Here is a 25,981-nt window from a genome sequence, read left to right as displayed (position 1 = left end):
AAAACATTTCAAGTCCTCTTCTCCAAGTATTACAGCATCTGTAACTCAAATGAGTTCTTTTACAGTTTCAGGTCATGGTTCTGCAAACATTTACAAAAATTTTCTCTTTTCCTAGGTGACAAATTCAAGCAGAATTAATCAGACAAGTAGAGAGAAGCCCATGCACAAGAGCTCACAAGACTGAACCTCGTAGATAAAGTACATCATGTCACACATCCTCTGACTGCCACAGAAATTGTGTGTGACCTTGAGGAAGTCATCTTTGCTTCATCAATAAGTAAAGGGAAATAATGCTACTTCATTCTCTATTTAAATCGTCGTAACTGGCAACTGATGGCAACTGCCCCTGAAGTATATTTACCAGACAGAATGTACTGCAATGTTAATGAGATCAGTCACATTTGTGCAGCCCACTGGTAAAATCAGAGAAGACTGAGCTCAGCTGATCCAGATGTTGTGTTTCAGACCTACAACATTTTCTGCACAACAGTGGGCAACTTCTTACCACAAAGGCTCATGGCTAGGTACCACGTGTTTAGATGTGCTGAGAAGAACACCCCATACTGCTCAATGGGTCTGGAGAAGGGTGCAGAAAAATATAACTACAGCTCAGTTTGCAGCTCAGGTACATAGCCCTATTAACGGCAGCTGCAAAGCCAAGAGCTATTTAGTAACTGTATTTCACTGGACTGAGGAAAAGATTAGGAATAAAAGACTGTAGAAAGGCTGTTCTATCACTCTTGCCCCATGGATCTAACTCAGAGCCTGTATGCATCATAAATATGTCCTATAAGCAAGTGCCAATTTGCAGCAGCGCCGTTTATCACAGCGTCAGAATAATAAGGGAAAGGGGTACCAAGAACCCTTTCATTTGCCACATGACTTCAGAGTGCTCCGGAGATCAGTCCCTCACTGATAGCTGGGGATGCAATCTTTGGGGAGAAAAGCACAAAAAAAAACAACAGCAAATGATTAATGGGTGTTGTGGCAAAGGATGGCAACTCAGCTCAAGATGGGTTAGCAAGCACCATGTGCATGCTGGAACCACTGTTTCATCAGCCTATCACACATTTGATGAGTAGGAAAAAAAAGCTGAGTAATTCCCTGTGGGATCAAATGGGCTGAAAACTCAAGACAAAACCAAACTGACTTCAGATCATGGGTCTGGCCTGACCCATGACAACAGAGCTTAGGAATTCCCTTAGGAGATGTGTGAGGCCAGCATGGGTTTTGCTCTCAATTACTCTCCAAGTGAGAAGGAATAAATAAAAAGGAGGTCAACGTGAGTCGCACACATTTAGGATCTCCAACTCCCACACGAGGCAATATCACTCCCAAAACACTGTCTAGTTTCCAGTCAGGTAAGCACATTCCTCTGTGATTTCAATATAAGTCACAATTTACTTCTTCCTTCATTAACCTAAACTGCAACGCAGCATTGCTCTCTTCCAGCTCATAAACAGTTGCCTCACTTCACCCCCAAGTAACAGCACAGAAACAAACCAACCTAATTAGATTTAGCTTTTAGAGCTTCTAACTCTCCAAATATCTCTAAGCATTTCTCATTCTGATGGGCCAAGTCCAGAGGCACTAATAGGTATGAGAGCTGCCACACGTCCTTGGCTTTTATAGTTTCAGTCATTTGGTCCTTCCATTCCAACTGCATGACAACTGGGAAGCTGGCCTGTAAAACCATTTACTCAAGGCTCTTTAGCTGAGCACTGTGAATTAATTCCTTCTTTATGCTGCTTGCAACTACTGTTCAAATCCCTTAGCTAGAAGGTCTAGCTATAAATAAAATCCCAAGTGCTTCAGTTCTGCTATAAGGAAAGAACTAGGGAATCCTCATTTCTGTAGCTGAATGATATTTCTGTGCTGATTTTCTACACAGATAGAAAGTCTACAGACCTTTTAATTGTTCAAGCTATTGCCTATAACAATGATGGTAAGAGCACAGGAGAAAAACTAAAGGCGACTGTCCAACGGAATTGCAAAGCAAATTCAAAGAAAGGTATTTCTAAGACATCAGAACTGTCATCACAGATCTTAAATGCAACCAGGACTTTACATTTATCCACATCTCATCTCAGCAATGCTATATACAGGCAAGTACATTTTGGTTTGATTTTGTCAGTTAGAGTTGTCATTCTCTTCCTTTTTTTTTTTTTTAATGCTTTTTTAACTCCATCCTATCAACCTCCACAAGAGCCCCAAGGGTAGAGATAAAACTTTCTCAGTGGAAATTGGGTTTTCAGCTAAAAGCCTTCACCAGTAATATTCACTTTACAGAATATTTCATGAAAAAAATAATACAATAAATCTGTAGATCAACAACAGTTCCTCAGGATTCAAAATGGCACCTTAGTGCCTGAAAGGAGCAGAGCTGCTGACATGTGACAATTCTGTTCTCATCTTCCTCCTGCACCTTTTGGAAGGAGTCCATGTCCACCTGTGATGCATTAATTTCAAAATCACAAGAAGAAAGCAAACGTTCATAAATTAAAGTGATCTTACTCAACAGAAGAACCCAAGATGGGGAGGAGAGCCTTGGAGCACTTCAACTCCAATTGGTGCCATTTCAAAGTGTACATATAGTTAAAGAACCTAAGGTTCAGTTGTGGAAATGATCCATTTTTCTAACAGAAAACTTTCAAAAATAATTTTAAAAGGGCAGGAAGAAAAATTGAAATTAAAATTCAGGGAAAATACTCTTATTAGAGAGTGTTTTCCCCTATTAGTGCTCTGGAAACTGCTGTGAAAATCTGCCTCTAGTTCAATGTAACCAACGCCCAAAATACAGTATTAAATTAAAGGTCACCAGAGAACTGAGATCTCTGCCCAGCCAACAGCAAGGAGCATTTTGTCATATCCCTTAAAGACAGACAAGAGGCTGTGGGGTAAAAAAGCCAAAGCTGCACATTTTGCAAGCCCCAGCTTTTCAGGGCACACAGCCACCTGACCTTCAAACCGCAAGGAATGTATACTGCCAAACATACACGAACATTTCCCCTTTCTGAAGTTTACTGCAGAATTTCTGGGCTTGTTAAAATGTATATGTCAGCTGGGCCACACCAGATGCTTTTTCATGCGGTCTCTCAGGCAAAAAACTGGATGGTGGATGCACTGAAGGGAAAGATGTGTCCTGGAATATACTCTGCCACAATTAGAGCATCTTCACGGGTGTGGAAGTGTTACAAATACAGACAACCTGACTTCTCACCAGGGTTCAAAACAGCAACTCATAAGAAAGCCACAGTCTTCTGGACTTCAAGGTCTGACAATCACCTGGAAATCAAGGTAATTTTTCTTCATCTATGGAAACTTCCTTTTCAGTTCCCCAACAAGAAGAAGAAATAACCAAAGCAAGCATCTCCCAGAAGAGCAGGTACAAACCTTGCACTTTTGGTCACAAACATGCACATTGGCCAGATGCAGAGTTCTGAAACTCCGAGCTCCTTCATTCTCCGAAGGAAATCAACAGTACAATCTACAGGAGAAGAAGTCGTCCTGGCTCAGAGCAAGAAGCATTTCTGCTCTGGTGAAGCCGGTGTTTACAGATTCACAGTAGGCAGCAGCCCAGCCCGCCTCCTTATGTCAGTGCTCGGGAGTGGTTCCATTTGTAATGATGGGTCAGGTCAGATCACCAGGCTGGCCCTGATTGCTAGCAATGATACATGAGAGACAAATGGAATTGTAGCTGGGAAGTGTTATCAACAGCTTAACTTTTGGTTAGCCCTGAAGTAGGCGGACAGTTGGAATAGACTATCTCTGAAGGTCTCCTCCAATTGGAGCATTCTATAATCATTTTCCAGGATAACTTCAGGTGCCATCTGCCTTTTGTTATATTTAATTATAACAACTGCTAAACCTCAAATTACAAAATAGAAAAGTGCATTTTCCAAATATCTTCATGTGGTTTCTGAGAAATAACTTGCATGGACATCCCCATCCCAGATTCAAACCAGTCATCACCTGAGAGCTGGAATCCAGAGCTGCCAGTGCCCAGCACCACACAGGGATGCAGTCAAAGCTCTTGGCTATGATGCTCTGTGCCCTGATTAATTCTGAGCCCGGAGAGGCTTGATATCTCCCAGTGCAACATGTAAAACCAAAGAATGTTAACAAACTGAGCCTGGCCTCTAAGTGCAAAAAGCCAGCAGAGCCAGGAAATGCCCAACAAGAACTAAGGCCATCTCAATTTATCACTGTGATATAACTACAGTCAGCGTTTCTTCACCTTTTCCCCCAACTACTGCATCTTTCCTTTTCAGATGCAAACACATGATCTTTCCACTGTGATTTTCCCCACTGATAAACAACATGACCGATAAGTTTCACAAAGGGCATGACAGAGAGGACCATCTGCTTTCAGGATGCTCCAGCATTTTTCTGTCTTATGTGCCAGGAAGGATATTCCAAAACATGACAGGACACCAAGTATTGACAGAGGTAACATTCAACAACATCCTGAGGCTATCCAGTGTGAGATGGGAGAAATACTCAAGAGCAATCTAGAAGAAAGTTCCAAAATGAACATGAAATGAATAAATTTGACTAAAAATATGAAATTTAAAAAAAACTAGAGCTTTTCATCTAGAAGAGAAAGGCCAAATATACATGAAGCTGAGGACTTGTTTTTGCCATCAGTGTTACATAATACGTGCTCAGATATGATCTTTGTGAGGGACAGAATAAAACTCACAGTGAATTAAATATTTTGAGGCCAGAGGAGCCATTAGGTCATCAAGTCTGATCTCACTGTGCAACATGTTCCAGAATTCCACCAAATCATTCCTGCTTTAAGTTCGGTGTTTTCTCCCGAAAGAAAACTACTTTGTAGGAAAAGCATAAATGCTTGGAGTATTATAATTCAAAATAAAATCCTGAGGACTTTATGCAATCCCATATGGGTAAGGCGAGCATCAGATGTGACTTTCTGGAAGCCATGAAAAGGGGAATGATACCAGCTCTCAGCCCACAGGCTGTAACTGCACCTCATCCATCTGCTCCATCCCTGTCTTTCAACTCCGGACCCATTCTATCTCCCAGTACTGCAATAATAGTGATGTTAGTACTGAGAAATCAGTGTTCCACCATCATTTGGCAGCACAAAGCAGTGAAATACAGCAGGAGCTGCCAAAAATAATTACCATGTTCCCACCAAAAACAAAACAAAACAACAACAATAACAAAAAAAAAACCTAAAAAAAAAAAACCCTTTTATTTTAAAAGAAGAAAAAGAAAAACAGCTAGTGTTTAAATCCTCTTTCCTCATACTTTAATTGAGCCCAGGGTTATGCCACAATTCAGGTAAATGATGTTTATATAACTGGCATTTGGCTGAATGCATAATTCCTATTTAACGGCTGAAGAGAAGCATTTTGGGGCTTCAAAGAAATCTGACAGGTAATTCCCATTGTTGTTCTGCAGGGTAGCTGAGAGGTAATTATCCTTCTCACTAGTAAATCAATTAGGAATGAACGTATAGAAAGCTCTCCCCCTCCTCCAAGTAACTGCTAATCCTCTAAGCGCTAATGAGCAGACACTGCTAGCAACCCATCAAAAATCGACAGGAGCTGCGAGGCACACAAGGTCCTATCAGTATCTGGAAGCTGACACCTAATGAGAAAACATCTTGCGTGGAAAAGTTCTGTACAGTTCACTGTGTGCACATCTGATGCTTTTGGTATCTTTTTATTTACTGTTTATTGCCTCAAAGAGGTATTTTTGAGGCTCACAAGAGATCACTGCCTCACGTGCAACTAGGCAGCACTGTGCTCTCTGAGGTGAAACACAAGGGATCTAGATATTCTCTACTGGGGTACCACTGCTTCTCAAACTGCTCTGTGATTCATTATTGATGGTTATCCTCATGAGCTCAGTAAAAATGTGATGCTTACTCTTCAGGCCACTTATGGGTGAACAATATTTACCCAGTTACATTTGGAGGAGATTACAACCTAAGTGCATTTTCTGCAGCACACAACTTTGTGAATCTGTAAGGGGTGGGTGGTACATAGTAAGCCTGACAATGAATTTGACAAATCCTGATGCTCAAATCGATTGACATCTTTTCCAAGCATTTTTCAGATTCTGAATCAATGCTTGGGATGCTTTGCCGGCCAACAAGGTAGAGCCCACTCCAGACCAGGGCAAACCACCTGTTTAACCATGCATGGTAAATATATTTAGCAGAGGTAGAAAGAATGAAAACAAGCTGTTCCCACAGCAACCACACTAAAGCTGGTTTCCTAAGGTTTTTCCTTACAGTTTGTCTCTACATTTCAAAAGATTTTTTGGAAGGGAGGAGAGGAGGGAAGACAGACAGACAAAAAAGAAGAGGGAGAAAGACCACTAATCTGTAAAGCTCAATAGCTTGAAAAACTGCTGAAAGATAATCATTTATCCTAGTACTGTGATTTATGAGGGAGACTTTACATCAGTGACGTAGATTTGTAACCGAGCACATTGCCTCCAATTCTGGGTGGGCAGAGTTGCTTTGGAAACAGAATGAAGCAGCATTAACTCTTCAGTGCACACACTGTTGGTTCTAGCAAGGAGTGCGAAGGCCAGGAGAGTTTGTTAGGAAACATCTTCATTCCATTTTGTTCAGAACAAAGAAGTCAAAGTAGTTTTCATCTTCTGCACAGGAAAATCTATAAGCTTCCTCCTGTCCACCACCTTCTCCTTTGCCTCTTTAAACTCAAAGGCACACATTTTAGCCTATAATAATCAGAGCTATGACTGCTTTAAGGTTGCACACACTGAAATAAGCATCAATCTTGAAATCTCTGTGGCTGGACCAGTGATGGAACAAACAATAGCAGTAATAATGATACTAGGAGCAGCAGAATGCAAATTTGGAAAATTAACAAGGGAGACAACAGCTAGGCAGTTTGGATGTGATGAGACAGAATGTGCAGCGCCCCATCCAAATAGCTCTAACCACTGCCAACATTTTGCTGTGAGCCACAGCCCTCCCACATTGATTTCTGTGGGTAGGTGTGTGCACCTTTGTCCCATCCCTTCCCTTGAATCCACACAGGCTGTAATTTTAAACCAAGAAAGCTTTGAGTAGCAACCCCTGTGCTGAGAAAAAAACTCTGAGCCAGACAGAACCCTAATTGCATCACATGGAAAGCATGAACAGGTGGGTGAAAGCCACGACTTCTCTTCTATACCCTCGAATCACATCTTAGTTCTCTCACCCACTTGCCTGAACATATTCTTCTTTTGGCTCCTTGATGTGATACAACCAATCAAAATGAAAATTACATTTCTACCTCCAACTTCAACCTCCAACTTCCAATGTCACAAAGCCAGAAAATACATAAACACCAAATGCAGGACGAAATACCCTTTACCTTGCTATTTCTACTAATAAAGAGACAGAGAAGGCAAACAGAGGTGTATTAGCTGAAGTCAGGGTAAGCAAGAAGCATTTGTGTGCATTTGGCTTCTTTACAGGTGTAAAGTCAAAAGCAAATAAAAGCAACTCTTTTACTCCTTTAATTTATTCAGCAGGAGATTAAGGACTCCACCCCTATTGCGAATAAAACAGGCATAATTCTACTGAAATCTGTTACACTAGTGTAACTTAGACAGCAAAGTCAAGCTCCCAGGAATTGACAATAGATTTGACTTTAGGATCATAATTTCTCTCAGAAGGAACAAGAAGTCATTATTTTGTTTCTACATCTACCAGCTTGATGGCTCTCCCTTACCTTTCTCTTGTTAGTGGGACATACATAAAAGTAGCTCAGCACAGTCTTCAGGCCTACTTTGTCATTTAGCTTTTCGTAGGTAGTGCCATAGTCTGTTGACCTGGAGAAAAGAGGAGACAAAAAGAGTGTATGTGGTTATTATGGGAAGGAAAATGACTGTGTGAACAGACAGGTTGCAGCTTGAACATTATTAACCTTGGAATAGAAGCTTTTGTGCTTCATTCAGGATTGCAAGTTGGAAAAGAAGAAACTCGTGTCCTTTGGGACAAGATCTGTCACTGCATCAGTTGATCCTACAGCACCTGGGGAGCTGTGGTCTACCCATGAATATTTCTGCGGACTCTGCACTCACACGCTGGTATCTATGGTATCTATGGTATCTATGCAAAGAGTCTGATCTCAGCAGTATCCTTAGCACAAATTCCCTTTTCAGACAAATCCAGCAGAAGGATCCAAATTAAACTCACCAACAAAAATTTTAAGTAGGCTGATTTTTGACTTTGAGATGGGGATACAAATGTGGCTCAGAATTGTAACAGCTGAATTCATGTATAGATATAAATGTATCTAAACTGGCAGCTTGAGTCCTTAGTCACCCCCATCCTATTCCGTGCCAGGAACTGAGTTTTTCTGAGATGCAGAGACAGATTCAGGCCCCTACACAAGCAAACCCCACTCAGAAGAGCAGATGATCTGGGGGTGGCATTACTCGTTCATGACTGGGGGGAAAAAAAAAAAAAGAAAAAGAAAAAAAAATAGTTGCTTTGTCACAGAGGGTTTTCTGTAGTTTCCTCCCCCTCATTTGTGGGCATGTTCGAAACCTCACTTTGCCCTGCTTGTTTCTTTTCTGCTTTCACACACTGCTTATTCTAACAAACAAGGCTTTTCCCACCAGAACAAATTCACAACTATGCAGGCCAGGATTCTACACCTGAACAGAGGTCAACACCAGGTGCTTTGGAAGGGTATGAATCTGCACAAACAGCCAAATTGCCACATCCAAACTGTACACAGAGCCCAGCTCCCGACCCTATGCAGCTTCTATTGTATAGACAGAGAAAATACAAACCTCAGCGAGCGGACAAGAAAAGATTCACAGAAAGCCTGCCTGGATGTATCTATGATGTTATTAAGATCAGAATTCACAGCCCTTGCCCTCCTTTCCCTACTCACCCTTTCTTTTTACTCAACAAGCATTCAGAGAACATCCAGCACCTTTCCTAATAACTAGCTGATGCTGGTCTCCAGCATTTTGTTCTGCCTCAGACCAGTCCCTGTTCTTTGTCTGGCAGAGCAATGGTCCACATTACCCTTCTGGCATCCACATGAACAGTACCACTGTGCCCAGGAGCTCCACACACCCACTCTGGTGGCTGCAAAACTGAGTGTTGCCAGGACCCTCACCTGGCTCCATCAAGTCTCCTGGCTGCCACTGCAGGCCAGAATGACACCAAAATACTGAAATAGAGCCGCTCAATATTGATGCTTAATATTCTTTTATACTAATGTATAGTATTGATATTCACTGGGTCCACAGAAGTATCTTAGAGGCTATCACAGTAACGTACTGCATTTCTGTAGCAGTTTCCTACACAAAGGATTGGAAACTTTTTGTCTCACTAGGTGCCAATGCAACACAAATTACTTAGCAGATTTCCTTCTCCAGGAAAGCTTCAAACTGAAGCAGTTTGATTAATAAAACAAAATAATCCAAGCTGATCAATTCCACTAAACAAGGCCTCCGATACACATTAATTCAACAGGTCAGGAATCTTTAAGGAACAGCAGGCCCAAAGCAGTGTGTAAAAGACAGAGAGCACGTACTAAGTTTTTTCCTTCATTGCACACTTTCAACTGCACTGAAGCTCCAAACAAGCCACATCTTTGGCCACACATGTACAAGTCACCATTCAGAGAAAGAGATCACCGGTTTCAATCAGCATTCAAAGAGAATACAAATAATAAATTAATATTCTCACAGAGCTACTTTGGTTTTGTTCTCCTAGTCTTTTTCAGATCTCCCAAAATGCCTTGCACTTCTAAAGATGCAGGCTGGATGCCCTAATGACTCTTTCTCATTAAACCATTATCACTCATTGCATTTGCCCTTTGAAAGAATAGATAGAAAGGAAGTAGGATCATTATTTCATTAGCTTCTCCAAGGCTTTCTTTGTTATCATGACAGTCACCATTGGCTTCATAGAAACGTCTCAAAGGATATCACAATAATATACTGTATTTTCATAGCTCTTTCCCATCCCAAGAAGCTGAAGCTTTTGTTTTGTGTCAATCCATTCAAACTAACAAACTCCCAAAGGGCCATACTGGGAAATATTATCTCCATTCTAGAGATGAAGGAACCAAAAGCTTGCACAGGTAATGCTGCATTTTTTCAAATGCAGGCATCTACAAATAGCCTTTCCAGCTTCTTTAATCACCAGGTACAGAGCTTGATAAACAAACCTGCTGACTCCTAACACCACTGAATTCCCTAATTTGAAAACAAGTATTTACCAAGGCACAAAAAAAAGAAAAGAAGGAGAAGAAATAAGAAATCTGGAAACTCAGTCTAATTAAAACAACCCAGCCCTGAACACTTTCAGAGGTGTGAACCACAGGTGGAATTGAACAGTTTGGGCTCTGATAGACAGACCTGAGCTAGCTACTTCCAATATTATAATAATTGTTCATCGCAGGCATAGGGATGTGAAGCAGAGGTGTGGAATCCTCCCCTCAGATGGGCACCATCTCAGAGCTCTATCAGGCAGAGCAAAAGAGTTTGTTTGTTTGCAGCCTTAGCTATTAAGCTATAAAGACATGCTATAAAATATATCATCAATCTCCTAGAAGCAAAAGAGCTACAAATGCTGACCAGATTGCTGGGAGGGACAAGTCATCCTTCTGGAGGATGTGTGTGGTTGACTGTCCTGTGAGAAATCTTCTCTGTGTCTGTGACTCTCCCTACTATATGTGAAGAAGGAACAGCCATGGTATTGACTTGAGATTATCAGCGTTTTACACTTGAAACCTTGTGCATCCACCTCCAGATCAGATTTCCAGCATGCACACACCTGAAACCCCACATTGAGAACCATGTGGATGCGCAGCTCCACTTAAACAGGAGAACATGACAGCTCCATGCACCTTGCACAGCACCAGGAGCACACATAGCTCAGATTAACATTTTCTTCCCTCCACCTGTGCATGCAAACTACCTGCCTGCAGTTGCCTTTCTCCCTATGTCCTCTGAAGAACTTCTTGTTTTCAGCCATTGGCCAATTTTCTCCCAGTTTGACAGAGCAACAGAAACCCTAGACTAATGAAGCTTCCACAAATTTCATGAAAAACAGCAGCCAGCAAAAAGAGAGAAAACTTATTCATGCTCAGAAAAAAGCTGCAGCATGAAACCAAATCCCATGAGACACAAGAGCAGGCACAGCTCTGAACATCCAGCTGCAGGAAAACATTCAAACACAGCTCACATGTTAATGCACTACAAAGAATCCATCAGCACAACACAAGGAGGCAGGCTGCTGAGCTTCCATTGCTTTTGAAAATTTGTTTCTGTCTCTTGCCTGTCTTCTCCCTCAAGCTACGGTCCATGAGATAAAGGCATTTCTCAAATCAAAGTCCAGGTGGCCCATCCCCTGGGGCAGCCCCTTTGGTCAGCTCCTTTAGTGCCTGCAAGTGGCTTAGATCTCAGATAAAAGCCAGTTTAGCAGTAACTCCATTACCCTGCTCTACACCACAGTAGCTGAAGGGTTGCAGAGTCCTAAATCAGGAATCAGGCTGTCTGCACAACAATTTTAATACAGACAGGGTGGAGGGCTGCTCCTCAAAAAGCTACAGATACCTAGCAGCAAACAAGGAGAAGCTTTGCCTGGGGATTGTAGGTTCCTTTACTGTAAAACAAGAGTGGGAGAATGGGATGCTGGTCAAGCAGCAGTCCTCAGGAATGGGTAATCCCTGCTTGAAAGAGCAATGGTGCTATGTCTCTGCCACGCTGAAGCTTTTGAAATAAAGTGAGATTATTTCTTTTTCTCCCTTGTTTAATATTTTAGCCTTGTTCCTGTCTTTTGTGGACTATGACCATTGACGGCTGAACATCCTTCACTTCCAAAGCCTTTTTCATATTTAGATACAACAGAGATAAACAATCTTTCCTGTCCTAGGTTTGCTTATAAGCCTGTACAAAGTCAGAGTTGGGACAAAGTCAGAGACTTAGGCAGTCAAAGGCCTGGAACAGAAACAAAACTCCAGAATAGACTTTTTCTTTTCCCTTTACTTAGGTCAGAAGAATGGCTCTACAAGGTCAGCTCAAAGGATCATCTAACCCCATGGGCAGGATGCTATGAGCCCTATCTCTTATACTATCAAAATCAGCTGTGATGGAACTAACCAACAGAATTCAGTCCTTCGCCCTTCCCTCTCCGCAGCTGACAAATCTGGATCTGGGCACTGTAAAACGAAAGTATCCACAGAAGCCTTGTGGGGTTATACTTGATTACTTAACAGACAAAATCCAAGTAACAGTACTCTGTGAATCTTTCCTTTTGCAGAGCTTCTCCTTCACCCAAACACGATTACTGAGTGGCTCTAATAAATGTCATATTGCAATACTGTAGATCTACAAAAAGAAACTACTTCCTCTTTTTATCCCCATTCCACTAAAGAAAACTAAGGACAGTAAAGAACATCTGTGAAAAAGAACACAAAAGCAAGAAGATGGTGCAGCTCCCCGGTATAGGTTCCCAGCCTAGAGCAAACTCTTGATCACAGATTTCCTAAATTGAAGATGATGCCTTTGTGTACAAAAGCCCTCAGTGGCCTTTTAGTTCCATAAATGTCTAACCTCCCACAGGGAAACTCCTGGCAACTTCACCATCCTGTGGTAATAAACACCCACAACCTACCCGCATGTGTTATATTAAGAGATGATCCCCTTTGTTTTAACTTGATAACATAATTCAAAGCCCACTGGCACAGCTTAATGAGAGTGAAACCATGGAACCACATCTGCCATTTGTGTTTTCACTGATTCTTGTCATATTCCCTACATATTCAGCAGTCCAGAAACTCCCAATTTATTTAGCCTCTCCTGGCAGAAATTATTTTCCTTTCTAATCGTCCTGTAACTATTCTTTCTAGTCCAATTACATCTTTTGTTATGAAGCTTATTCTCCTCAGAGAATAAGCTCTACAATTTTTTCTTGGTTAAAAAAAAAAAAAAAAAAAAAAAAGCTATTCATGTAACACCATCAAAAAAAAAAAAAAAAAAAAAAATCACTTTCCACCTTTATACCAAAGGTGACTTTCTTTATAGTTCTGGAACTCAGAAATTCTGGTCACTTTCACTTTCAAGAAGTGACTACCAGTTTCAAAACTACCTACAACCATAGGTGTTAATGAGGAGAAAAGTTCAAGCAGATCATAATTTTGGTGTTTTCTCTTGGAAATATATATATTTTTCCTTTTAAATTTCATGCCATTTGATTACTCTTTCCTCACTTTTTTAAAATTAATGACTATTTCCGTCACCAAACTTCTGAATGACTTGAAGATGACCTTTGTTGATAAATTTCTACTTATGACGTGCGGTAGAGATTGGCAAGGCAAGATGATCTTACATAATGCTTTAGTCATCCTGATTCACAGTTGAGAATGAAGGAGATAAGACACTCCCAACTAGCAAAAATGGCCTCCTCTTTTTTTTTTCCCTCCAGATTCCTCCTTTTTTCCCTGCTTTTCTCTTTTTTTTTTTAATTTTTTTTTTAAACTCACACTTTAACTCTCACAGGGAAATGTTTACATCAAACACTCATTCCTCTGTAGAAATGACTGCTCAGAATGGCACCAACCCAGTTTCTGGAGATGCCACGTGCGTGGAACACAGATTCTTGTTCATCAGTGGTGAAAATGCATGGTAAGTGTTGAAAAATACTGTTCTGTAACTGAGAATTTGCTCTATCAAGTAATGTTAGTGTGGTCATTGCATTTGCTGTAGCATCCATGGAAATAGTTAGGTATCACTTTCAGAGATACCTACATATAATAGAGGCAGTGTACTTTTACTGTGGGACACAGATTAGGCTAAAGGCAGCTCTAAACTTCCCACCATTTTGCTTCAACTAAAAATGGCATTTTCCTTTTTTTTTTTTTTTTTTTCCTGAGGTTGAAAAAACTAACCAAACTAATGCATCCTATTAACTCATGGCAGGCAAGCATCTGAACTATAACACCCAGGTTGGTCTAAAAGCCTACTGCAAAGTATGCTCTTCATTTAGCAAAACTCAGATCCTGATCAAAGCAAGCAGGCTGCAGGTATACTGGTTCCTAAGCATTATTTTATATTCTGCTGCAGAATAACCCACAATAAGGAAGCAGAAGGGCAACAAAGACTGGTGTCTCCTATTGTGATGCTAAAGTAAGTACTTCCACAGTAAGAATCCAAATCTTCTGTACCTTGGAGGTTTGTCTGAACTTAATTTTATCTACCTGTGAACTGGTTATTTAACGCTAACTCTCAAGACTATCCACATGTATTGGGTTAACATGGCAAGGTTTTGGTAGCTGGGGTTTGCTGGGGTGATAAGTTAAGAGCCAGCTCCAGCTGCTCCAAAAGAGACCAACTGCTGATCAGAACCAAGTCACAAGCAACACTGGTTGTGCCTGTGGGAGAGCAGATTTAAGAAAGGAGGAAAAAAAAACTGCTGTTCAACAGCAGCTGGGAGAGAATCACCTGTTTGTCAAGTCTGACCTGAGACAAGGACACTGCATTCTTGCAAACACCACCCAGAAAGTTCGATTCCCAGGAAACAGGGATGATGTGGAACTAAGGCATTCTGGCTTCACAAAGGTCTCTTTTCTTACCACTTTGATCACTTCAGTACCGTGACATGCATGGAAAAGGATTACTGTTATACAGCCCTGAAGCACCTCATCATTACTCACTTCCCATTTGTTCTAAAAAATCTGACATATTTATTATGTTCTTCATTCCAATGTATTCTGATTTTCCAAAGAAGTGTCACTTCTGACATAACACAAGGTGTGTTAACTTTTTCAAACTGTGAATCGCTCAAAAATGACGTAGTTAAAAAGAGAGCAGCATGGGGGTGGTACGGACCAGTGCCTGTCACAGATATTACAAGTCAGACAACTTCCAAACAACTTATACAGTCAGCCTGCAACACTTTCCACTCCCTACCTCAGCTGACCCCACAAGCCTGACACCTCACTCTCAGCGCTGCACCCACACAACCTGAACAGAACTACAGGATCCCATCTGACCTGAGGTAAGGCTCCTTAGTCCACCAATTTCTCTTCCATTTAACTAACTTAGCTCCATGGGACAAGATTGTCTCTTACTGTATCCAAAACAATAAGAAATAAAAAAAAAAAATGTTCAAGAGATGCAACTACCTGAGGAAATAGAGGGCTGACAGACAATACAAGAAGATCTTCCCAGTTGTAGGAACAAGTCTACCTCCACTCACAACAAAAGTGAGAGTCTCTACTTACTGTTTTACAAACAGTATGACAGATTCTCAGCTAAAGTCATCATGATCCTAGTAAATTCAGGTTAATGGCAGATATGCATTAACCTACAGCTGGCAGATCTACACTAATTTACACAGTAGAGGTCAGTATACCTGAGTTTCTAAAGCGGTACTTTTGCTGTTTATATCAATGTCAATAAACAATCGTGATCCATATGGTAGATTCTCAACATGGAAACCTACCCAACTCAACTGCTTGTGAGTTTGGGGCAGCTCAGATTACACATACGTGAACATTACTGTACTCTTGTGCCTTCAGTCCCCATTGTTTAATAATTTTCAAGCCACGGTTGGTTCAAGCTTAATTTTGCCCCAGAAAAGCCTCCTTTTTCTGCCACCCTTCTTTCTCAGCACTCAGACGCTTATCTAACGCAAAACACTTTGCCTTGGGAGAATAAAGCAGTTGAATTTTTTTCAGACAGAAGATCAATAAAGTGGAAACAGCTTGAAAAGTCAATCTGCTCCAGCAGTCCCCCAGGAGATGGCTTGATGATTGTCATTTTAATGAAGGAATAGTAAACGGAGCACAAGGAAATGCACATCCCATCCAAATTCACAAGGGAGGATACCTTAGGCTGAAAAGCAGGGAAAGAAGAGGAAGCACTCAAGGAGAGCAGACATCTCTCTAGTTTGATAGGCCATATCAAGCAGCAGTCAGGCTAGTAAGAGCTAACAATTTTCCTAAAACTGAGAATACTGCTCTACTAATACACTGCAGAATGATATTTCCTTTAGGTATTGGATGAGAAATATTTTTGTTCAGGCCCTGAAGCACAAAGATTAATAGCCCTGATGCCGTTGCTCCTAAGTAGTGTGCTGGAAATATGTTTCTTATTCATGATGAAGTCATGACTTGTATCTAAATGGGTTTCTGAGGAGCTAAGCATCCTGCATATTATCAAGGCAAATGGAAAGGGAAACCTGACTTGCGATGCAAGATGCTACAGTCCTGTTTCCTAGGCATGCCATGGAGTTTCTTTGTCTTTGATTTTAGTCATCATTCAGCTATTTATGGAAAGGATCAAACTCACAAACAGGTAGAAAGTGGACTATGAGGGTCACTGAATTAAAAATTATGTTTCACTAACCACATTGGAAGACTTGGAGAACTGCAAGTTTCTGACTTTCCCAGACTTTCAACTTCGTTGCGATCTTTCTTCTGGAGTTACACACAGTGACATATTTTGCTGTTCCAACTACACAGGTTGGATCATGGCAGTTCCCACAAAGATTCACACAGATTATGGACATTTCAGCTATAAACTGTGATCAACACTTCACTAGCCATGACAGATTAACAGGAATTACTGTGTGAAGTCCTCTGCCCTGTACCATGCCAGAGGTCAGAATACATCAATATAATCGCCTATTTTGGCTTTCAAGTCAGTGACTCATGTTTGGGGCCTTTGGCCATGCTTTCTACTTGGAGTCATATTCCAGTTCCACTCAGAATTCGTCTGTTCATGGACTGTTACTCACATTTCTGCTTCCACAGATCCATGCTTTCAAGTAAATTAGAGCAAGACTCCTTACACAATACAAGGGGCCTCTAATTGCATTTTCTCACTGCATAGTTCCTTCAAAACTCCTGAGCAGCTTTAAATCAGAGGCACTGAAGTTCTTTCAGTCATGTTACTTAGTACAGAAGCGAAACTGATTTTTTCCTTTATTCCACCTGATGCTCTACTTAACTCAATGCTTCAAAAGGCAGTGAGAAAATGAATCATGATGCTACATTCCTGAATGGCACCATTAAGACCCTAGGGATAATGTCAGCATAAAGGGTCACCCATCTTTCAGCAGGTAGATTGCAATAGCCTGTGATTAATTAGGAAGTAGTGGCAGCTCATAATTAGCCATTTCCTAATCCTTTTTAGTTGCCTTACCAGAAAGCACATGGTTTGTTTTAACATCAGCTTTAACATTCTGGGAATGAACCTTCCTGCAGGTTGAACAGTCCTAATCCTAATAACTACCCATAGCAGGGGCAGTTGGCAAGCTTGTCTCTGCACATCTCTAAAGGTTTTGTTCTGCAGACAGTTAAGAGAATAAAATACAGGTACTACAGAGGAAGGTACGCACAGTGCCACAATTATTTTGAACCAAAACCTTTGTAACAACTGAGATATCAGTGCAAAAGCATGTTGAGCACTCAAAGACATAAGGAAAGCAGCGCATCTCTGTGACTTATTGCAAAGAGTTGTGGCAGTGATGGGAGCCATGAATTCAGGGTGGATGAACTACCTTCCACCATTCCCTCCCTTCAGGAGGACTCTGGGAGTAGGTTCAGACAAGAAACCTATTGGATTCACATAGAATGTCATCTGAAATCCGAGAACCTTTATCAACACCATTGCCTTGAGTACACTCCTTGACTGCACATGGTTTAGCATTAGAAACTACCTATCACATCCAAAACTGAAAGCTTCAGTACATTACAGTATGCTCCTCACAGCCTTCACTACATGCGGCCATATCACCCACTCTTAACTAAGTACCAGAGTGGACCTACATCATTTAGCTAGATGCAAATATAAATAGATAGGCGAGATAATCTTCCACTAAAGAATAAAGGCCAGTAGTCAACCAAACTTCTCCCAACCCATTCCTTCTCTTTCCCTCATACTTCTATAGCCCTTCTGTTTGTGTTTACATTAACCTCTGCCCATGCAGACAGGAAGCGCCTTTCCCCAGACTCCATAGACTTGTTTATTTATTTTTTCTTGATTCAGAGGTAAAGGATTGTTTCCATGTTAATGAGCTAAAATCATGGATCAATAAATTCACACTGAGGCTTAAGTGCTGTGATTATTGAAAGAGGGAACACAGAAAGAGATGCTACATCATGTACAAGTGCATCTATTACACAGTTGCTAAGCTTTAAACAATGCATTTGTAACAATCAGAGTAGCATGGTAAAATAACAGCTGTCTCTTCAAGACAACAGTAAATGCTTTGGGGAGTGTTAACCAAAAGAATTATTTCTTTGTCCATATTTTCCTACATAACTGATGCTGAAGATGGAGCAAGTAAATAATGATGAGTTTTTCCTACAAGTAATTATTTTGCAGAGATTACACTCTAATAGCTCTAGTACACAAAATATTTACAGGAATTAATCTCCTTTCCTCACAAATAAGGGCAAATGACAAACACAGGTTTCTTTGCCCACCCAACCTTCCCCTTCCCCCCCTCCCCCAATCTTTTTTATTTCTAAACCATATTCTGCCACCACTTATCAGGGTCCCTGCAGCAAAAATGGGAAAAAATGTCAAATGCACTGCTGGGAATGGGATCTCATCCTTAATGACATCATCAATAATTGCTGTCACCAGCTAATATCAGAGTTGCAACCTTACAGGGAAGATAAAGAGGCAGGGTTTTTTAGACTGTGCTTTCTAGACAGGCTCTAAATGTGATTTTTGCTACATGGTCTTAAATGCTGCCCCAATAGCTCATAGGAAAGCAAAAACTAAAAGCAGATTGAATCTATACAGGGAGCACTAAACCTAAGGTCGTCCTGTGGATGTCCCAGAACAGTGCTGGACTCAGAAAACAGGAGGTAAACACAGTAAAGGCTGTCCTACAGCAAAGCTTACACCTTTGATGGCAGTTCCTTGGCACCAAGGGCATCCCCAGGCAGCTGCTTCTTCATGCAAACATATTCCAATAATTCCCCAGCCATCAGGGCCCAGATGTCCCTTAAGACTTTTCTAAATTGAGGCTGCATTGTAAACCACTGAAGAGTTATTTAGCAACTCAGACCTTGTCATCACAATCTAGATATCATTAAGAAAATGTGTACTACAAGATTCTTTTAAGAAGATACTGAACAACTCTTAGTTATTAGCCTGAGGCTGAAGACTTGAGATCAGTGCCTCCGCAAACACCTGCAGCTTGGGAGCCCTGACACTACCTGCAATGAGCACAGACCTTCCCTCACATCAACAAGCTGTAAACCAGCAACACTGCTTCCATTTCATACGATACATGAAGGCCTGATACTGACAATCTCTATGCTTTTATACAACAAACCAAGAACAAACCAGTTGTTTGAGTGCTTCTCTGTTCCTTCCCAGTGCAACCAAGCATGCTCTTCAGATGAACAGAGGGGGAGACAGGCACACCCTGTCAGCCTTGGTTTCAGCTGGGAAGTAGCAGCTCCCAAGCCCAGATGTTTGGGGTCATTATGTCTTCTCAGGTGATTCAATGATTAATTCCCTCTCAGAATTAATATATTAATCAACAGATAACAATGGAGAGACAAGCAGTATGCTGGCAAATCACCCTGAACTTCAGATTTTAGAGTCCCCACCTAATTAATATTCGACACGTCACAAATTTGTTGCTCCAAACCTTGCACCTCCTTTTACTGCTCACGCCTTTCCACAAAAACACAGTGCTTTGGCTCACCTTTTAAAAAAGGTACGTTTACAACAAGAGACAAAAGATCAATGTTCAGTTGATGGGAAAGTCTAGACTATATGTCTCTTTAGTTACATGCACTAAACACAAGAATACAATTTCATTGGTGAAAATGTTCATCATTGTGGAACTGTTTGGACCCAATACACGACAGTTTGGTCCATGTTCATGTCAGGATAGTCACTTCCAAGACTCTAAGCAAGGGCACATCTCAGAAACAAGATGTAACGTGCTCCCTTTGCCCATAGCTGGGAAATGTGACCTGTTCCCAGCTCTGCCCTCGGGCTCATCTCTGCACTCCTTACTATCACTGCAATCTCTGTTCACCAACACCAAATAAACATGGTGAATAATAGAGCAAGAAAGATTTCTGCTGTGCTGCAAACAGAGGTTCTCCACAGCCACTCCTCTCTGAAAACAAAGACTCGATATTTGATGTGTCATGCAGCTCTCCACTGATGGTTCTGAAACCATCACATGGTTGAGTTGTACCTTTTCCAATCTCAGCGGCTCACTGAGCAAGAGAGGTAGAGCAGATTCTATCATCTCAACAAGAAAGGGAAAGAAAAGTTTCATCTATAATAATGATTGCTCCGCTTGGGCAAGCTAAACCTTTTGGACTGCATTACCCCTAAGCCACAGCTATCTGTTAACCAATGCAAATCGAGAGCTGTATTTATACTATACTAATAACTTGGAAAAACTTTTTAATATCGGAAGACTTAGCAGAGCAGATGAATGGCTCTGACATGATATCAACGGGATAGAAATTCAATTAAAAACTGCAAGTGGAATGGAAGTGGTAGTTATTGTTCAACACGTATCATGGGGGATTGTTGGAATACAGCTATTAGCTGTGCTGGTTGAGAAATTCTGTTTTCCTTTATGGCAATCTGTTAGCTTCTAGAAAATAAAATTAATAAAAACACAGAATTACTCTCACACTAATAGAACATAGCGAAGCCAAGGGCTAGTTACACATTTTACAATTATGGTTTAAGTGCATTATACCAAGGAAATTAAAGAGATGTCAGAATTACAATAAAAATGAAAGATTGCTTGGTTCTAAAAGCTGACAGTGTAGCTATCACATGTAGAACATGCTGGTTTGTCCATTGTCTTCTCCATCACAGCTCTCTAGAATGTTAACAATTATTTCTAATGCTAAAGCTACAGATGTGTTCAGCCCATAGATGGCGTGCACTTGCATAGGAAAGCTACCTTCTGTAAGCAGCATCTCAAATCCATCTTCTGTCTTGGAAAATTAGTTTTACTTCCTGAGTGAAAAGGAGAATGAAGGAAGAATTAATTTAAGGTAGGTGGAGGGCAGAGCTCACTAGGAAATAACTCCCCAAGCCCTGCCAACTTTTGCCAAGTTCCAAAGACAGAAGAGACGGGGACAACTGGGATCTCACTCATTTTAAAATGCTGCATCACAATGAGTCTATTTCAATTCTCTCCTCTACTCTCAGGGTTTCCTGACCTCATTTCTTTGAGTAGATTGCTATATTCACATTGTAAGTCTCCAGATGGAACTAGGGATCTCATGCTAGTCATTTGGGTCTATCCAGCTTTAGAAAACTAGTTCAGGACACCTGTCTTGGACCTAACACATCCTGACCAAAGCAGATATGAGCACAATGCATGGGGAAGCAGCAAGCAGCGTGGGTACTCTGCAAGCTCTTCTGACTCTAAGGCAGAATTAAGGGCTATTTTAGTAGATTGTTTTTTGGTTTTGGTTTGTTGTTGCTGAGTTGAGTATTTTAGCAACCAATCTCTGAACAGTGATTTCTGTTGCTTCCAAGAGCTGTATTTATTACCTATGCTGTATAAACACAACACCCTCTGCTCTAGGGAATGACCTAACAGAGGATGCCATGTTTCTCCAGTACAAGAATTCCAAGTCTAATACCTTAATAAATGCTCTACAGGTCAAACATAGAGAGGTTAGCAAAGTGCTCTCTGCTCTCCCTCCTTCCACACAGCTCAGCAGATGGACTGTGCTGAGTGGGCAAGGAGAAGCAGGTTACCACAGACAGGCTTTCAAAGGTGACAACTCTGCAGGTACAGAGATACATTGAGGACACGGCAAAAGGCTGCACTGTGCTGAGTTGGAGAACTATTAAATTATCAGGGTAATATAAAGAGCACACTGTTCTGCCAGCAGCCATAAAGTGGGCCACAAGCACCTGCACTTCTCTTTCCCCACCATTCAAGAGTTATCATCTCTGGCTAGAAGCACTCACTAGGATCATGAAAATGTTTTGTTGTCAACTCCTCTGCTTCAGTTTTCCCACTGAAAAGAGGAGATGAGCACATTGGATGACTTCCATTTTGTCTTTTTAAAAGGCATCTTCTGAGCATTTTGCATGAATAAAATACTTAGCATGACAAACGCGATTAAGCAAGCATAGGAAAAAAAAGAACAGCAAAACTCAGTTAATTTCTTGGGTTACATTCAAAAAATGTTCAATACAGGTTCTTAGCTGAAAAATCATAACTTCAACTTAAATAGCATGAAGGGATATTGACCACCTGCAGCCAAAGGATGCCAGGGCATTGCTCTCTTCATAGGCCAAAAATTGAAACCATCACACTTCCACTGCAGACAAATAATATCATCATCACCAGCGTGGCTGTGAATCTCCAGCGTCCTCCACTTTTGCTGCAGCCCCAGGGCTAGCAAGAGCAGGAGGTTCTGCACAAGCTGTCTGTTTACAGCATTGCCTGGGCTGCCTCTATACAGTGGGATGAACAAAAAGCCAGCAGCCACGTTTGTTATTATCTGTGCTCAGCAGCACCCACTCTCTGTGCCTGTCATATCAGCTGGTCAGAATCCTAACAAAAAGAAAAATCTTCCCCTTGTTCCTGCCACATGCTCACCTCACCTTCAATTCTCAAACACTGATAGAAAGGATTAAAGAGAGTGCTACTTAAAACAAAATGGATATAGGATTCAAAAACCAATTACCAAAGTATAATCTTGCTCAGATGAGCGAGTTAAGAATAATTACTATTCACAAGATGAATGTTTCTTGAAGATGCATTACAGAAGACTGTGTAACTAAATATCGCAACCAATCCTAATTTATTTACCAAACAATTCACATTTAAAAGCTCACCTGAATTTGGGTAAAAGGTACTTGGGAATTTTTGTAGCAGTCAAAAGTTTGGGGAACAGCAAAAACAGGAAAATAAAAAATAACAGGAGAAATAATCAACTTATCACCACTAAAAAGGAGAGGGGACAGTAGAGTCCTGCTCCTGACATTATTTACCCTTCACAAAATATCCTTTGATAGAATTGAAAGAATCCCTGATGTGCTTTGTCCAAACAAAAGTTATTTCTAGGAAGGCACAAACTGATGCAGAACAAGAGGGGGCACTTTGCCAGGTACAGAATTTTGAAAGGCTGTCTGTAGTGTCTCTGGGTTGGAGGAAGTCAGCAAATGCAGCGTCTGTCACTATACCCCAAAAGTTCTCTCATTTCCCCAGTCTTTCCTTAATTCTCACAGCTGAAGGAGAGTTTACATCAAAGGTAGGTGTGACAGAGCCATGATTAAATCAAGGATAACTTTCATCTTCTGTATCCATACTGCTCCATTCTCAGATTGAAGCTGTTTGCAGAAAAAAATAAAAGGCATTCTTATCTTGGCTACTGTGCAATCTGGAAGACAGAATCACAGAATGGCCAGAGTTGGAAGGGACCTCAAGGATCATGAATCTCCAACCCCCTCCACCACATGCAGGGCCACCAGCCTCCTCATTTAATACCAGACCAGGCTGCCCTACCTGCCAAGTAATCCAAGAGGACGCCCACAGCCAGGTTCCAAGTGCCACAAGCCCTGCAGCCCAACTCCTGAAGCAAGAACACTAAGGTCTCCCCTTGCCACACATCCCTCCAGCACTACTTATGCCTTGACTCTCCACAGCTGCTCTTTGAGAATTTTGAGGTTTTCACATGCTGCCAATTCTTGAAGACAATCACGCTGCTGAGCAAGTGATCTAGAATCCAGAGAAGGACCTCTAGCAGCAAAACAAGATGCAAAACCCCATCTTCCTTCGGACTGCAGTCCCAGGCAACAGCATGTGTACTTCTGGAGAAACTCTGAGCCTCCAAAAGCAAGAACAACTCTTCTCTGTCTCGTTACTTCCTCATAAACACATGTTCTGTCTCCAGCAGTCATTTTGCAGGTATTTGCAAGATGTGAGTACGAAAGCTTGGAAGGGAGATAATATTAGCGTTAATCAAGCATTCCCATGCAAGAAATGTACTGTCTCAAAATGAGAGCATCAGAACTGCAATGTTCATTTTATTAACTGATTTATAAAAATGCAATTAACAGCTGAATAGGGTAAAGATCTACTCTATTCTATAAATAAAGTTTTAATCTGCCTTCTTCCTTATCCAAAAAATTATGCTTTAAAATGTGTAGGCCAGATGTACTTTAATGGATATTCTCTGTGCATACTAGAAATGGTTGTATATAAACTGAAAGATTTTCAAAGCAACTACATAATACAGATGCCCAATTAAACTTAATGAGAGTTGGTCTTCTGCTTAAGTATACTACTTCAACAATCTCAAAATACACTAAGATTTATTATACCTGGTTTTGCCCTGAAGCATTTTTCTTTTTAAGTACATTTACCTTGCCCCCAGGTCATTCTCTCAGCAGCATCTTTCCTCCAGCCATCCAATCTCATGGCAGAAGCTATCCCATGTGGCCTCTCCAGCCAACCACACAACTTGAACAATAAACTCTGAATACTAAGTACACAAAGCTCTTACTGTTGATAATTTGTGAAAGAATCAAAGGCCATCCCTTCATATCGAGAGAGTAGGAAAGCATGAAAACTTGCAGACACTAACTAAAAGAACAATGCTTTACTGCACCTAACTTGAATTTTGGAGAGGTACTTCGGGGCTTTTTATAACAAATGCTTTTGATGAGCCCATGGTTAATGCTGTATTGAGAAAAAAAAGTCACAGATAAAATTTCTCCATTAGAGACCTGAGAAAGGTCTGGAAGTCCCATCCAATTCCAGCTGCAGTCAGTCACAAAATTCTCAATTTGCAAAAACTGGATACAAAAACTCAAACTAGAAAAGAAGAATTTTATGCTGAATGTCAGTACTGTCCTGTAACTTGCAGAATCACCAACAGTCCTGACTGGAGATTCTTCATCAAGATATCTTGATGGACAAAAAAAAAAAAAAGGTAAAATTGAAACATCACACTCCTGTCAGACAGAAGATCTAGATAGCACAATTTGGGCCTACTCTGGCATTTCAGCCATGGAAATGTCTTCCAGGTAAGGTGACAGAAATGTCATTGCTCAAACATAAAACCTATCAGGGCACGCAGCACCTATGCAGCAAAGGGAGAGCATAAGTATGCAAAGAAGGTCATTACCTGCAGAGTAATCTGTCATAGTGGCCTCTCATTTGAGTCCTCCCTTAGCAGACAGCAGCAGACACACGAGCCCCAGGCTCACTTGCATTCCACAGCAATCAGTTACAGATGCCATACCATCATTTATGTTATTTCAAAGTGAATGAAAGTGAGGGATAGCTCACAATTTGCTGCGTAAAAAGACTCTGGCAGAATAAAGCCATATTTGCAGAACGTAAGCAGGGATTTCACGGCGCCAGGTCTTCATTTTTATCACATCAGATAGCTCCTCCTTTCTAAAGGGAACTCAGAGGAAGGATAACTAAAGGTTGTTAAGACTTGCTGCAGCTTTGAGTTTATGATGGCAAACCATTTTTTTTCCCTTAAACTACATGCAACAAATGTTGCTAGGCAGAAAAAGCCAATATAAACACTTGTAAATGCTCTACTGAGAGGCAGAAGGGAAAGAAGTACACCGTGCTGAAAGGACTAGATGAGGTTTTGATTTTAAAACTCTATAAACAACATAACAAGTATTTAATGGCAAGGAAACAGAGGTGGCTTTCTCTCTGTACTGCAAAAGGATCTACAGTCCAAAATAAACATAGTCCACGCCTTATTTTGTGCAGTGTGTGTCCTATCACTGCTCCTGAAAATGTATTGCAAAAGCAAGCAATACACTTAAAATAAAATACTGTAGCCCACAAAGAGAGATTAAAACATCCACACAAAGGGCACAGAGCTCTTTTAAAGTAACTAACAATATGAGAAAACACAAGCTGGTTGTTCTGGAATTGCAGAGCTATTTTTTCATGTCATAATGGTCAGACCTGAAAAGACCATGCCTTTTAAAAAAGTGTTTTAGTTCCCACTGTAGA

General features: G+C 41.0%; 1 protein-coding gene across 5 annotated transcripts in view; it reads right to left on the bottom strand.

The window, feature by feature from the left end:
• Positions 1-25,981, bottom strand: part of SORCS3 (sortilin related VPS10 domain containing receptor 3) — a 271,002-nt gene that overhangs the window by 146,595 nt on the left and 98,426 nt on the right. For all 5 annotated transcript variants that reach the window (XM_048945765.1, XM_048945769.1, XM_048945768.1 and 2 more), the window contains one exon: positions 7,725-7,824. In XM_048945765.1, the coding sequence (XP_048801722.1) occupies positions 7,725-7,824 (100 nt within the window). The remainder of the gene's footprint in view (positions 1-7,724; positions 7,825-25,981) is intronic.

The sequence above is a fragment of the Lagopus muta genome, chromosome 5 (genome assembly GCF_023343835.1).
Source record: "Lagopus muta isolate bLagMut1 chromosome 5, bLagMut1 primary, whole genome shotgun sequence".
Taxonomy (NCBI): Eukaryota; Metazoa; Chordata; class Aves; order Galliformes; family Phasianidae; genus Lagopus; species Lagopus muta.
The sequence above is the reverse complement of the archived record's forward strand: the minus strand, read 5'-3'. Positions and strand labels throughout refer to the sequence as shown.